Source organism: Dasypus novemcinctus, chromosome 3 (genome assembly GCF_030445035.2).
Source record: "Dasypus novemcinctus isolate mDasNov1 chromosome 3, mDasNov1.1.hap2, whole genome shotgun sequence".
NCBI lineage: Eukaryota > Metazoa > Chordata > Mammalia > Cingulata > Dasypodidae > Dasypus > Dasypus novemcinctus.
In genome coordinates this window covers 56,450,671-56,467,100 of record NC_080675.1, presented here as the reverse complement: position 1 = coordinate 56,467,100, position 16,430 = coordinate 56,450,671, and the positions used below count along the sequence as shown (strand labels likewise).

Below are 16,430 nucleotides of genomic sequence, written 5' to 3'. Positions count from 1 at the left end.
TGTTACAAAAAATATGAATTCTGTGCAAAGGTTTTTTCTTACTGGAATGTAATACACTTAATTTAAAATTCATCATAAAGAATTTAGTGGTGTTTTGGATACTTAGTTGGCAAAGTCCTTCTGAAAACATGTCTTCATTTGCCAGGTAAACTACATGTCACCCACCTTATACAAAATATTAAAAACATGAAATACATGTATCTTGAAAAGCTTAATGACAAATTCCTAGGACCCTTCCTTAAGTTATCTGAATTTCTCACTTCAAAATCTGCAAATACTGGAGTTTTCCTCAAGGAAAAAAAGGGGGCATTAAAGCTCCTTCTTAAGATAAAAAGAATATATTCCTTATATGTATTTTAATTGGTTCACTATTAATACCCATTTTTCACCATTTAATAAATCATGCATATTTTACCTTTAAAAATCTTCAGTTAAGTTACTGGCATTATTGTTCATTTTTATTATTTCATGAGAAAAACAACAAAAAAGTATGCATAGATTCAAAACTTCTATAAAAATACTTTTAATCCAAGCATTAAAATCACATACAAGTATCATTTTACATCACTTGAAGTAATATTTTTAATACCTTCAAAGCACATGAATATGCCTTTTCTCCAACATTAATGGACTTAGGATCATCATCATCCAAATCTTCCCAAATCCTCACATCACCATCACTTCCACATGTCACAATACAACTGTGAAGAAAACACACACATTTAAATGTCACCCAGTTTCAGGTCTAGTCATTTTTTTGGAATGATACCTTTTGCTTTTTTTTAAATGAAATCAAGATACTAGCCAATCTTTTTTCTCATTTTACACACATAAACCTCAATAACAAGGACTGCTAACTTCATATTCTATAAAATGAAGGGTGAGTTTAGTGCTCTCTACAGTTCTTCCTTGGCATAAAAATATTTATTTGTAATATGTAATCACTATAACCATGACAGACTATGTCTCTCTTGCTCACCATTGTATCCCCAGTACCAAGCAACGTCCCGTATAGAAAGAAGCCTGATAAATATTTGCTGAATGAATGGATGGATGCATGAACTCAATTATCCAAACCTGATTATTCAAATGCCTATCTATATCTGTCAAATCCTGTTGTAAACCTCTTGTCTTCCAAGTGTTTTTATTCATTTAGTATGTGCCTTATCTAGATACACACAAAAGCAAAGGAAATATAAAAATAACATACAATAAAAGACAAAAGAGAAGATATACAAAGAACTGCAGATGATCCAAAGATGCCATTAATTCCTACCTGGGAAAACCAGAAGTTCAAACTAAAGGTGGTATTTACACTGGGGTTCGAAGGAAAAGCAGAACTAGATAAACTGAGACTGGTGAAAAGGGTAGTACCAAACAGAGGAAACCACATGAACCAAATTATGAAGGTAGCAAAACATGACAGAGTTTACCTAAAGCTTCTCATTCAGGAAATGAAAAGCAAAACACACTCTGGGGTCAACCCATGAATCATGACCTTACTCCCAGTATAAGCCTGGACTCATTCTAAGCTTGGAGTCCCTTCTGCAGGAAACAGATAGGTGGGCCATGTGTCTCAGTTTACCCAGGACACTCCTGGTTTATGTGTGCAGCCAGTTTGCCATTTGTCCTAGATTTTTCACTTTTAAACACATTAGTAGAAGTTGCATTAACTTTGGCAGGGTGGGTTTGGTAGACCTCTTTGCACTTCCAGATTCTGAATGGTCTTGTCTAGTGGTATGAAACATACGCAACGCACAGACTTCTCACTTTAACTTGTGGTTAAATCTGAAAGACAGGAGCAGAGGACTTTGGGAAGATGGAGGAGTAGGAAGCTCCAGGAATCAGTCCCTTCCCCAGAATCACTATTAAACAAGCAGAAACTATCTGAATCAACTATTTTGAAACTCTGGAAGAAGAAGCTTATAAACTGTGGTTAAGTACCTGCAGCAGCTCCACCCCCATCCTTCAGCCTAGCAGAAAGCAGCAGTGAGGTTTTCAACCCCTGCTCCAGGGGCAGCTCAATATAAAGAATATAAAGACCCAAACTCCAGGGCTGTACCATCTGATAGGCGCTCACTGCTTTTGATTCGCTACTTCATATTGATAGGGAACCTGCTATGAGAGTGCCCACTCTTCCAACCTACCCTGGGCAAAAGCAGCAGAGAAATCTTAAAGACAGTACCCTGCCTCAAAACTACCAAAAACAGTTAAAGGGCTACATTTACTGGCAAGAGCGTCAATTAGGAAACATAGCTTCAAAGACCCATAGGAGAAGCTCCATGTACTCTTGCTGGCCCGTCCCTTACCCTCTCCCCAGGGCAGTGTGGCGCTCACTGGCAAAACCACTGTGGGTCCCTACCCTCCTTCCAACTGGGAAAGAAGGACATAACTCTTTTGTGGCTTGCCCCTCTTCCACACCCCCTTGGAATTTGCCCTCCAGGCAAAAGCAGCTTGGGACAGTAAAAGCTGTGTAAGAAACAACTGAGTTGGGTAGCCTCAGGCAAAGAATTACTGCTTTAGGTCCTGCAGAGAAGCACCCAGGAGAGGAAGAATGTCAGTTTCCTAAGGAAGAGAGGGAACATTCAAATTCCTATAAACTGGAGAACTCCTAAGGCCACTAGCAAGCATAAGCTCAGGACAAGACACAGGCTCAGATAAGATAGAGAGAGGACCCTGAACTTTGTATTTGCCCTAATAGACCTTCTTAATAGGAGGGCTATTAAGGAAACACTGTGAAAGGGGTTTTTTTGCATAGGTTTGTTTGGTTTTGATAGCTCTTGGCACTCCAGAAAATCTCTGTCATATCACGAGCTGGATATAAACTCAAGAAACAGCTTAGGGATGAAAACCCAGGACTAACATTTTAAAATATTAAAATACACAGTGCACAACAAAAGATTACAAGATAAAGAAACAAGAACTGATGGCCCATACAAAGGAAGAAGATGAAAATCCAGAAAATGTCAAAAAGAACACCAGACCATGGACATACCAAAGTTGGTAGGAAATTACTCTCATTATGCTGAAGGAGATGAAGGACACTCCTAATTTATACAGAGAGAGAACCAAAGGATTTCATGAAAACAAAGAATGAGCAATATGAGAATTTCAATATAGGTCTAGAAATTTTTAAAAAGAATCAAACAGAACTGCTGGAGCTGGGGACCACAGTAACTGAAAAGAAAAGTTACCAAGAAGGTTTCAACAGCAGATCAGAGCTGGAAGAAGAAATAATTAGTGAATTTGAAGACAAGACTATTTAAATGAGTCAGACTGACAAGTGAAAGAACAAAAGGGCTATGAAAAACAAAAATAGCCAAGAAAACTGTGGGACACCTATTCATATTATAAGAGTCCTAGAGAAAGAAGAGAACAAACCAAAAGAGATATTCAAAGAACTACTGACTGAAAACATCCCAAACTTGGCAAAAGACATGTGTGTGTGTGTGTATATATATATATACATACACACAATATACACACACACACACACACACACAAAGAAGCCCAATAAATACCAAACAGGATAAACATGAATAGAAATATGCCCAGACATAGTGATCAAATTGTCAAATGCAACAGACAAGGAGTTAAAAAAGCTGCAAGACAAAAGCAATGAATTATGCACATGGGAGTCCCAATTATTAATTAATTAAGTGCTGATTTGTCATTAGAAACTGTGGAGGGAAGAAGGCAGTGGGCTGAAATATTTAAAATACTCAGAGAAAACCATTGCCAAACAAGACTTATATTCAGCAAGACTTTCTCCCAAAAATGAGTGAGAGATTAAGACATTCCCAGATAAACAAAAGCTATGGGACTTCATCACCACTAGACCTACCCAACAAGAAATGCTAAATGAGTTCTTCAGACTGAGAGGAAAGGACACTAAACAGTGGATCAAAGCAGTATAAAGAAATAAAGACCATGATAAAGGTAACCATTTGGGTAATTATAAGTGACAGTACTATTGTATTGTATTTGCTAGCTTTTTATGTAAATGTATAAAAAGTAAAGATAAACCTATGGTTTGGACATACAACGTACAAAGATATAATTTGGATCAAGTACAAAAAAGATGGTGGGAAGGTGAAAGGATATAGGAAAGTGTATGGCTATGCTATTGCAGTTAAGTTGGTATCAAATCGAAAATGACTGCTATATATTTAGGATATTAACTTATTCCCATGATAGCCACAAAGAAAATATATGAAAATGCATCGAGAAAAAAATGAGAAGAGACTCACTATGGTACAATACATAAAAATAAAATAAATATGAAAGTAAGTATTAATTGAAGAACTGAAGATCCCAAAAGGTATTACTTACAAAGACTAAACAGGAAAATGGCAGAAGAAAGTGCTCCATTATTAGTAGTTCCTTTAAATGTAAATAGATTAAATGCTCCGGACAAAAAGCAGTTTGGTAGAATTGATAAAAAACTACAATCTAACTCTATGCTGTTTATAAGAGACTCACTTGAAATTCAAAGACCTAAGTGGATGAAAAGAAAAAAATATACTATGCAAGTAGTAAGCAAAGAAGAGCTGAGGTTCCTACACTAATACAAGAATAAATAGATTTTGAATTAAAAACTGTTATGAAGGACAAAGAAAGCCATTATATACGATAAAGGAGTCAGTTAAAATAAAGTGATAAAGATTATGACTATTTATACACCTAACAGGAGAGCCACAAAATACATGAAGTATATATTGACATTTCAAGGGAGAAAAGGACAGTACTACATTAACATTTGGAGAGGTTAAAACATCTAGATAGGGAAGTGGACTTGGCCCAATGGATAGGGCGTCCGCCTACCACATGGGAGGTCCAGGGTTCAAACCCCGGGCCTCCTTGACCCGTGTGGAGCTGGCCCATGCACATTGCTGATGCGTGCAAGGAGTGCCATGCCACACAGGGCTGTCCCCCATGTAGGGGAGCCCCACGCGCAAGGACTGTGCCCCACAAGGAGAGCTGCCCAGCGCGAAAGAAAGTGCAGTCTACTCAAGAATGGTGCCACACACATGGAGAGCTGACACAACAAGATGACACAACAAAAATAAAGATAGATTCCCCGTGCCGCTGATAAGGATAGACGTGGTCACAGAACATACATCAAACGGACACAGAGAGCTGTCAACTGCGGGGGGGGGCCGGGGGAGACAAAAAAAAATGCTAAAAAAAGGCTAAAAAAAAAAACCCGAAAAAACATCTAGATAGAAAATCAATAAGGAAATAGAAGACTAGAACATACTCTAAACTAACTAGACCTAACAGGCATGTATAGAACACTTCACCCAAAAGCAGCAGAATACACATTCTTCTCTAGTACACATGGATCACTGTACAGGAACACCATATTTTCAATCACAAAACAAGTCTCAATAAATTATAAAATATCAAAATCATACAATGTATCTTCTCTGACCACAATGGAATGAAGCAAGTAACTAATAAGAGAGGGAGAAATGAAAAACTCACAAATCCTTAGTAACTAAACATCACAACTTAAACAAAAGATGAAAGAAGAAATCAAAAGAGAAATTAGGGTAAATCACAAAGTGACTGAAAATGAAGACACAACATACCAAACCTTATGAGATATAACAATGGCAGTGCTGAGAAGGAAATTTATAGTTCTAAAATGTTTAAATTAAAAATTTGAAAGATCTGAAATCAAAGACTTAACCTCCAAACTGTAGGATCTAGAAAAAGAAACCCAAAATGAACAGAAGGAAAGAATTAAAGACTAGAGATAAATGAAATAGAACAACAAAAACAAAAAGACCAATGAAACCAAAAGTTAGTTCTATGAAAAAAAATCAATAAAATGACAACCTTTAGATAGACTGACAAAGAAAAAGAGAGGACACAAGTAACTGAAATTAGAAGAAATGAAAAGGGAGACATTACTATTGACCCTCACAGAAATAAAAAGGACTATAAGAGGATGCTATGAAGAATTGTATGCCTACAAATTAGATAACCTAGATGAAATGGACAAATTCCTAGAAAAATACAAACTACCTACACAGACTCAAGGAAAAAAAAAAAACAGAAGATATCAACAAACAAATACAAGTAAAAAACCTGAATCAGAAATCAAAACCCTCCCACAAAGAAAAGCCCTGGAGCTGATGGCTTCATTGGGGAACTTACCAAACATTCCAAGAATTAATACCAATCTTGCTCAAACTCTTCCAAAAAATTGAAGAGGAGGGAATACTTCCTAACTTATTCTATAAGACCAACATCACTCTCATACCAAAGCCAGATAAAGATATCACAAGAAAATAAAATTACAAACCAATATCTCTTACGAACATACGTGCAAAAATCCTCAATACTAGCAAATATAAGAAAGAAAGAAAAAAAAACAGAAACAAAACAAAACACTAGCAAACCAAATCCAAAAAAACATGAGAAAAATTGTACAGCATGATCATATGGATTTATCCCAGGTTTGCAAGGGTGGTCCAATATAAAAATAAAATCAATATAATGTAATACACAACATTAACAAAACAAAGGAGAAACAAAACAAAACACATGAACATCTCAATTAATACAGAAAAGAATTTGACAAAATCCAGCACCCCTTTTTGATAAAAACACTTAGAAAACTAGGAATAAAAGGAAACATCCTCAACATGATAAAAGGTATATTTGAAAAGTTCACAGTTAACATCTAACTTAATCGTGAAAGAATGAAAGCTTTCCCTCAACAATCAGGAACAAGACAAGGATGCCCACTGTCACCGCTGTTGTTCAAAATTATACTGGAAGAGAACCAGCAAGATGACAGCAGAGTAAGGAGCTCCTAGAGTCAGGTCCTGCTACAGGGCAATTAGCAAACACCCAGAGCTCTCTGGAGCTAGCTGAAGCATCTGTTTGGAGGCTCCAGGAGACCAGAAGAACATCCTGAAACATCCTTGAAGGAGTGGAGGAGGAGACTGCCCATCTGCAAAGAAGACTCATAAGTAGAGCACAGCACGGCCCCGAGGCCGGTGCCCATACTCTACTGGAGGCACAAATGGCCTGGAATTGAAAGCTCCACTTCCCCAAAACGGGGGAGGAAGAGACAGTTGGGCACCAATTTTAGCTACTGATAAGTAAATTCATTGGGCTACAGTATAATCCTAAGAACAGCTAAATTTTGAGCCTGTCCAAGTCAGAAAGAGGCTGGGAGCCGCCATCTTAACTACGCACCTGGCACAAGGAGAAGCAGGGCAGACTGAAAATCCCAGGGCTGGTGGGGACTGGTTTCTTCCTATGCAGATCAGACTGCAGGTCTAGCATAGGCCCCAGTGCCACCTCCAGCAGGGAGGAAGCTGCAGGGACTGTGCCAACCTCTCTGGGAAATTACTGGCCAAGCAATGGAGGCTGGCGATTATCTTACTCTGGTGGCATGAGCTGTCCCAAGAAGCTGTTCTGTGATGGGAATTGGAAGCTCCATTTCCCAGAAACAGGGAAGGAGGAAACAGTTGGCTGCCAATTTCAGCTACTGATAGGTAGACTTGGCTGGCTAAGATATAACCCTGGGAACAGCTGGGGTGTGAATCTGTCCAAGTCAGAAAGAGGCCAGTAGCAGCCATTTTGACTCCACCCCCAGCCTGAGGGGAATGGGCTAACTGAAGCTCTCAGTGTCAGCAGGAACCAGTTTCTTTCACACAGATCAGCCTGCAGCCCTAGCCTAGGCTTCAGCCCCACCTCTGGCAGGGAGGAGGCTGAGGAGCCCTGCACCAGCCTATACAGGTAACTGCAGGTAACTTTGGCTGGCATAGACTGAAAATCAGATATCTGCCAGGGCAACTGCAGTCATCTTCATGGACCTGCACTGCATAGGTTGCTGCCCACACCTGCAGCTCCATCCCCAACCCAGGCAGGGGAGAAAGGGATGTGAAGCTTCATCAGTCTCTCTGGGCAACTACAGTCTAGGCCTGCACTTGGATTATTCCACACAGCTGTGACTCTGTCACTACCCCTGGCAAAGGAGAAAGTTGGAGGAAGCTTCATTGGTCCCTGGTGCAATGAGGGTAGCTTGAGCCTCCACAGCTTACAGCACCAACTACATGCTTGGCTTCTACTGCACCAGCAAGGGAGAAAGGATAGGAAGCCCTAAGCTAAAGAGAAAAACTGCACCCAGAAAAAATACTCTAGTAAGCCAGATGCGAAGACACCAACAAAAAAATTACAATCCACACCAAGAAACAGGAAGTTATGGCCCAGTTAAAGGAAAAAGATAAGCCTCCAGATGACATAAAGGAGTTGAGACAACTAATCACAGATGTTCAAACAAATCTCCTTAATAAACTCAATGAGATGGCCAAAGAGATTAAGGATATTAAGACACTGGATGAGCACAAAGAAGAATTTGAAAGCATACATAGGAAAATAACAGATCTTATGGGAATGAAAGGTGCAATCAATGAAATTTTAAAAACATTGGAATCATATAATAGATTTGAGGAGGCAGAAGAAAGGATTGGTGAGCTTGAAGAAAGGGCCTCTGAAAATGAACATACAAAAGAATAGATGAAGAAAAGAATGGAAAAAATGAACAATGTCTCAGGGAACTAAATGACAGCAAAAGGTGTGCAAAATACATGTCATGGGTATCCCAGAAGGAGAAGAGAAGGGAAAAGGGGAAGAAGCAATATTTGAAGAAATAATAGTAGAAAATTTCCCAACCCTATTGAAGGACACAGATATCCCTGTTCAAGAAGCACAATGTACTACCATCCAAAAAACTCCAAATAGACCAACTTCAAGACACATACTCATCAGAAAGTCAAATGCCAAAGACAAAGAGAGAATTCTGAGAGCAGCAAGAGAAAAGCAATGCATGACATATAAGGGATACCCAATAAGATTAAGTGCTGATTTCTGACCAGAAACCATGGAGGTAAGAAGACAGTGGTCTGATATATTTAAGATACTATGAAATAAAAACTTCCAGCCAAGAATCTTATATACAGCAAGGCTGTCTTTCAAAAAGGAGGGTGAAATTAGAATATTCATAGATAAATAGAAACTGAGAGGATTTCTAAGCAAGAGACCAAATTTTCAGGAAATACTAAAGGGTGTGCTAGAGCCTGAAAAGAAAAGACAGGAGAGAGGGGCCTGGACGAGAGTCTAGAAATGAAGATTTTATCAATAAAAGTAACTAAAAATGTCAAAAGAGTGGTGAAAATAAAACATGACAGATAAAACTCAAATAGTCAGGAGTAAACTTAACCAATGTTGTAAAGCACTTGTATTCAAGAAACTACAGCTCAATGTTAAAACAAATCCAGAAAACCCTAAATAATTGGAAGAACATTCCATGATCATGGATTAGAAAACTAAATATCATTAAGATGTCGATTCTACTCAAACTGATATACAGATTTAATGTAATCCTGATAAAAATTCCACCAGCATTAAGAAAACATTAAAAACACAATCATAAAATTTATTTGGAAGGGTAAGGAGTCCTGAATAGCCAGAAACATCATAAAAAGGAAAAGCAAACCCTCCTCTTCAGACTTTAAATCATAATACATACCTATAGTGGTAAAAATAACAAGGTACAGGCCTAAAGACAGACACAATTGACCAATGAAACCAAATTTATGGTTCAGAAACAGTCCCTCACAGGTATGGTCAGATGATTTTTGACTAGCCTGTCAAACTCACACAGCTCGGGCAGAACAATCCATTCAACAAATGGTGCTGAAAGAATATAAAAGAACAAACCATAAAACTTCTAGAAGAAATTATTGGAAAATATTTTCAAGACCTGGTGGTAGGTGGTGGATTCTTAAAGGAGATAAGAAGAGGACTGAGTGGACTACTGATGTTTAATGTATGTAGAAGTTTTAATTAGCTTTACTGTAAAAGTGTGGAAATGTATAGAGTAGATGGTAACACAAAGTGAGTAACAGCTAGTTTATAAATGGGGATGTGACTGAAAATGGTAATCTACTTATGTAAATGTCAATTGACAGAATGCTAGAGAATAATCTAGAAACTGGATAGCACAGTAAACCAAGAGGTTGATGAGAATTGTGGTTGATGGTACAGATGCAAGAGTGTAGTTTTTAGCTAGAGGAAATGTATATCCCTACTGCAGAGTGTTGGGAATGTGGAGAAGCATGGGAAAATACAGCTGGAATGATCTATGGACTGTGGTTAGTGGTAATAATATTCTTGCATCTATGTGAAAGATGTACTGTGCTGATACTGAGGCAATATGGAAAATGTGAGCCAAATGTACACTAAGGACATGGTAACAATCAGATGATATTGTTTTATCTGTAGCAAATGACACACCACATTGTGGTGTGTTGATGTAGGGGTGTTGTTTGGGAATTCTGCACATGTGCATGACTGTTTTATAAGTTTACAACTTCTGTCATTAAAAATATATTTACAAATAATAATAGGGTGGGTTGGGGGAAAAACACACCAAATATAAGATAAGGACTATGATTAGTAGTAACAGATTTTGACAATATTCTTTCATAGTTTATAATAAACGTCTCATGACAACGCAAGGTGTTGGTGGAGGGTTGATGTATGGGACCCCTGTATGATGTTATACATGTTTGCTTTGTAAATTCACAATTTTAACTATACACGTAATTGTTTATGTATGTTCATATATAAATGATATAAAGATAATAACAATAGGATTGGTTGGGGGGAAACACTTCGTCTAATAGTAATATTTTGACAAAGCTCTTTAATCATCAGTTAAAAAGGTTTAACAACGATGCAAGTTATTGATGGGAGGGTGAGTTATGAGAGTCCTGTATGATGTTATATATGTTTGTTTTGTAAGTTCACAACTATTATTATACACTTACTGTTTATGTATGTTTATGTATGAGTGATATACTTCAATAAATTTTTTTTTAAATTATACTGGAAGATCTTGCCAGAGCAATTAGGCAAGAAAAAGATATCCAAATAGGAAAGTAAGAAGTAAATCTTTCCCTATTTGCAAATAATATGATCCTATATTCAGGAAATCCTGAAAATTTTAACAAATCTCCTAGTGCTAATAAATTAATTCAGCAAAGTGGTGAGGTACATGATCAACACCCAAAAATCAGTCAATCATCAAATTTATATGGAAGGTTATGAGGCCCTGAATAGCCAAAGCCATCTTGAAAAAGGAAAATGAAGTTGGAGGACTCACATTTCCTGATCTTAAAACTGATTACAGGGGAAGCGACTGTGGCTCAAGCAATTGAGCTACCGTTTACCACATGGAGGACCCAGATTTAATCCCTGGGACCTCCTGGTGAAAAAAAAAAAAGATGTCTCAGATCTGTGAGGTCAGGCGCAGGCCCACGCGCAGCAAAGCGTCACCCCGAAAAGACGATGACATGACCAGATAGGAAAAAAACCCACAAACTGATTAAAAAGCTACAGCAATCACAACAGCATGATACTGGCACAGGGACAAATATATAGACCAATGGAACAGAATTGAGAATTCAGAAATCAACCCCCACATTTATGGCCAACTGATTTTTGACAAGGAGGCAAAGAACACTCAAATGGGAAAGAATAATCTCTCCAACTAATGGTGCTGGGAAAACTGGATGTCCATATGCAGAAGAATGAAAGTGGACCCCTACCTCACACCATATACAAAAATCAACCTAAAATGGACCAGAGAACTAAATGTAAGAATCAGAACTATAAAAGTCCCAGAAGAAAACAGTGGGGAGCATTTTCAGGACCTTGTGTTAGGCAATGGTTTCTTGACTTTATACCCAAAGCACAAGCAACAAAAGAAAAGTGGGAACTTATCAAAATTTAAGTTTTATGTATCAAAGGGCTTTATCATGAAAGTAAAACCACCTACAAAAAAGAAAATATTTGGAAACTACTTATTCAATAAGTGTTAAATATAAAGAATACATAAAGAGAACCAATGTATATGAGGTGCAGAGGTGCCCAAAGATGTACTTACCAAATCCAATGGATGTGTCAGGATGATGGGAACGAGTGTTGTTGGGGGGGGGGAGAGGGGGGGTGGGGGGGTGGGGTTGAATGGGACCTCACATATATATTTTTAATGTAATATTATTACAAAGTCAATAAAAAATAAAAAAATTAAAAAAAAAAAAAAGAATACATAAAGAAATTGTACAACTCAACAACAAAAAACAAACCAATTTTTTGGTTTCCAATTTAAAAATAGGAAACAAAGCTAAGTATGCAACTGCCATATGATCTGGCAATCCCACAACTATTGAGGTATATACTCAGAGGTATATATCTGAGGTATATACTCAGAAGGGACACAGACATTTGCACACCGATGTTTATAGTGGCATCATTCACATTGCCAAAAGATGGAGACAACCAAATGTCCATCAACTGATGAACGGATAAACAAATTGTAATGTACACATATGATGAAATATTATTCAGCTCTAAGAAGAAATGAAGTCTTGATGCATTCAACAACATGAATGAACCTTGAGGACATTATATTGAGTGAAAGAAGCAAGATACAAAAGGACAAATATTGTATGATCTAACATGAATTAAATATAATGAACAAATCCATGGAGTTAATATCTAGAATATAGATTACTAGAAGATGGAACAAGAGTAGAGAATGTGGAGCTGATGCTTAATTTATGCAAATTTTTAATAAGGCTGATTGTAAATGTTTGAAAAGGGATATTGACAATGGGAGCACATTATTGAGAGTGTAATTTACAGGACTGAATTGTATGACTGTGGTTGAAAGGGGAAGTTAAGGGTCGTGTGTGTCACTCAAAGGAAACCTAGAGGATGAAAAGTTTAACTGTATAACATAGTGAACCCTGCATCTGCATCGCTCTCTACATTTAGCCACACGAGCCCTTTTGTTGTTGTTGTTCTTTGAGTACACCATGATCCCTGTCACCACTGGGCCTTTGAACATACTGTTCCCCCTGCCTGGAATGCCAAAACTCACTCCCCTCCTCCTCATCTATTTATGCTCCTTAATGCTCAATTTTCAAATGGCAGCTCAAGAAACACATTCTCAGTTTCTCCCTGCATATGCTGATCATTGCAAATATCACTTTCTATTTCTAACCATAATTTTTATGACCAATTTGTGCCCAATGCCAGTCAATCCAAAAAGACCTTAACTTCAACGAAAGAAAAGACCAAGCTATGTTTGCACTATTGTATCTGCAGCACTCAGCAGAGTAGACACTCAAATATTTTTTCACTGAATAAATAGGCAGAGAACAGAGAGTGGAAGTCACACAACTGGACAGTACTGCATAAGAATGAAATTTAGGAACATAAAAGGGTCCAGGATAACTCTTGGGAAACACCATCTTTTAGGAATCAAGCAGAGGAAAAAGTTAGGAAAAGAAGTCAGACAGTTAAACAAGCAAATACACAAGGAAACGGCATCACTAAAGCCAAGGGGAGAATAAAATACCAAAAGGTAAAACGAGCTCACCAAACCTGACAACTAAGCCTTATCTACTGACTTGATAAAATCACTAATAATGTAAGACGCAGAGTCGTGAACAAAGGGAAAATAGGGGGAAATCTCACATCTCTCCAACTCCTCTGGAAGTAAAATATTAAAACTTAACTTTTTTGATCTACTAAAACTACTATGACGTTCCAAATCAAGCAATATATCTAAGGAAAATATATTTGCCATTTTACATTACAACATTATTCCTCTCTATTTGCATGGGTCATTTTATTTGACTGCATGTGACATGTAACAATAAATGTTCAAATATTTTCACCCGAAACCTTATTTCTCCAAGCACCTTACCTCCCAGAATCATCAAAACAGACATCTGTGTGTCCCTCTGTATGTCCGTATCTCATCGGCTTCTGTGTAGCAGGCATCTTTCTCTTGGTCTACTTGAAAATGTTTTATAAAAGCTAGTCTTACTATTTTAAAAGAGAGGAAAGCCGGGGAACTGAGAAGGAAGAAGAAAAGGCCGGCACCTCTCCGCAGCCGCGTTTCTCCAACCCGAATGGAAAAAGCAGAACTGCAGGGGAGGGTAAGATAATTTTTGCCAGGAGGGGACACGCTCCTCCCCGGTAGGCAGCACGGGCACGAGAGTGAAGACTCGTGAGGTGACCAAACCCCCGAGACGAAGAAAAGGGGGCCTGCAAGCTCCCGCGCAAAGCCGCTTCCCGCGCTCGGGCGTGCTCACCAAGCCGCGCCTGCGCCGGCCTGCCCACGCCCCGCGCAGGCCAGGACGGAGGTCGCCGGGTGGTGGCGTCAGTAGCGCGCCGGCTGCGAAGAAAGGAGACGCGAGTCGGGGTAGTGAGAGAGAAACGGAAAGAGCCGAAATCGGAAGTGGTGACAGCGCCTAAAGATCAGACGGAAGCGGTGACCAAGACGTCTGAGACGGGAACTAAGTGCCGGGAAGGCAGAGTTGCAGAAAGGCAGCCGCCTTGTAGGACCTCCATGAGGTGCTGGAGTGACCGGGCCTCCCTTCTCAACCTCAACAAGCACCCACAGTGATGGCGATGATGGCGCCAGTTACTCGGACCGCATCAGTTAAGCTGTGCTCCGGGAGGTGAGTGGGGGAAGGGTGGCCGCTGCCTGTCTTTGCAGATGGGGGTCTCGCACCTACTTTGCAGGCCTCATCACTTGCAACCAGATCCGATTCAGCGCGGCTGGAGACAGATCTTTGGGCATCTTCTCTAGAAAAGGGGAAGGCAAGACCTTTCATGAACCTTTAAATCTTGGCATCCTTCGCGCCCTCACCTTGTCATCTCTGTAGGGATAAAGGAAGGAAGACTTTATCTCAGTCCCAGTTGGTTACTTTCGGTCCCTGTAGGTATTAATTGTATATTATTGATTATTCCTTGCGACTACATCCAGATATCCCTTAAGAAGAAAATAACTTGGTTTTCTCCTGTCAGACCGCACCTAAAGTTCACTGATCTGTAAAAGTGAGCTAGATCTAAAGTCTATAGTGGAATACTTCATTTGCTCTTTTTGCTGTGTGTGCTAAGGCCTTGGCCATTAAGTTTATGCTTTTCTTGGGTCTTAATGTTCTCCATATTGGTAGATAGGTCTCTGATGAAAACCGTCACAAGAATATTTTTTCATTAATATGTTTATCTTTGATAGTTTTCTGAGTTTTGTACTACCCACTATCCAGTCTCGATTAAACTTAGTTTATGTTATAAATGAATCGTTTTTCCGCTGTAGAGATTATTCCCATTGTTTTTCTATCTAGTTCCATTGTGAGAAGTTGCAAATGCAGTTAGGCAAACCATGGTGACATTGTGCCAGGGATTGTTATATGTACTAGGGCTCCAAATATGCTCGCTAGGCACTGAGTTCTATTATATGAATGAAGGGGAAGAATGAATGGCTCAAAAAGAAGTTGGGTTTGTGAAAAAATAATCTATTGTTGAATTCTTACAAGAGCAAACAGTACCTAAGATGGTTCTTTCTGAATAACTTAATTTTATTTGAAGATCATTGGGTTTGGGGATAGACTAATTTATAATTTTTTAATCTGAGTAACTAAATATCTTTGGATTGAGTATGGGGTTGAAGGTGAACTCTGATAATATTCATCTCTGTATTGAATAAATCATAATGAGATTTACGAGCTCAGCATAAGAAGAATCTGCATATTGGACAAGAGTTATAGTTATAAAATGCCCTAGCTATAATAACTATAATACCACATGGCTTTAAAACACAAATGGTGTCTACACATCAAACCATTTGATTCACAGGTTATAGAAAAAATTCCTCTTTTCAAATTTCATATGTGTGGAAAGGCTTTGATCCTTGGAAAGAAATAGTCCTGGATTTTAATTTTGATTCTTACCAGTTACTCATTCTGTGACTTTGAATATGCTACTTTACCTTTCTGAATATCGGATTTCCCATCTCTAAAATGGAGATTCTACCTACCTCCATCATATTGTAATAGTGCATATGTAATAATCATGGATGTATAAAACTAAATGTTATTAACACTTAGTGTTATTTACTGGATACTTTGGGTGGGCGTTTAGTGGTTTCATTGAGTGGCGTTTGTTAAATCATTACCCAGTAAAATTTTGCGAATATTAAAAGAGGTATACTTACTTTTGCTAGTAAAATATGTTTCCACAATTCCCTTTCCATTTCAGCCAAATGACTGTAAATTTCTGCAAGGAAAGTTTGAGTTCATGGTCTTGTTGAGGGAAATAGATATTCAAAAAATATGTACAGTAATAGCACAGTAATGAACCTTGTAAAACATATTAGCAAAAGTGGTTATTTAAGATGGCATAACTTTTAAAATGTTTTTTAATATAGCTTTTAAAATTTTCCAAATGGATTTATTCATCATTAGCAGTGCATGTCTTGAAGGAGTGGGTGGCTGAATGAACTTACTGAAAATAATGCCAAGGTTGCAGGTTCAGTTGCTGTG

General features: G+C 38.3%; 2 protein-coding genes across 3 annotated transcripts in view; one reads left to right on the top strand and one right to left on the bottom strand.

Moving 5' to 3' along the window:
• The window catches only part of WDHD1 (WD repeat and HMG-box DNA binding protein 1), a 76,458-nt gene extending 62,206 nt beyond the window's left edge, over positions 1-14,252 (bottom strand). For both annotated transcript variants that reach the window (XR_011648338.1, XM_058293404.2), the window contains exons 1-2: positions 13,805-14,252; positions 590-701 (exon numbers count right to left, since the gene is read on the bottom strand). Coding sequence is in view for 1 of the 2 variants with exons in the window: in XM_058293404.2 (XP_058149387.1) it covers positions 590-701; positions 13,805-13,881 (189 nt within the window). In the remaining variant the exon portion in view is untranslated. The remainder of the gene's footprint in view (positions 1-589; positions 702-13,804) is intronic.
• A 182-nt stretch (positions 14,253-14,434) lies between these two features.
• The window catches only part of SOCS4 (suppressor of cytokine signaling 4), a 28,080-nt gene continuing 26,084 nt past the window's right edge, over positions 14,435-16,430 (top strand). The window contains exon 1 of the mRNA XM_004472780.5: positions 14,435-14,564. The gene's annotated coding sequence lies outside the window, so the exon portion shown is untranslated. The remainder of the gene's footprint in view (positions 14,565-16,430) is intronic.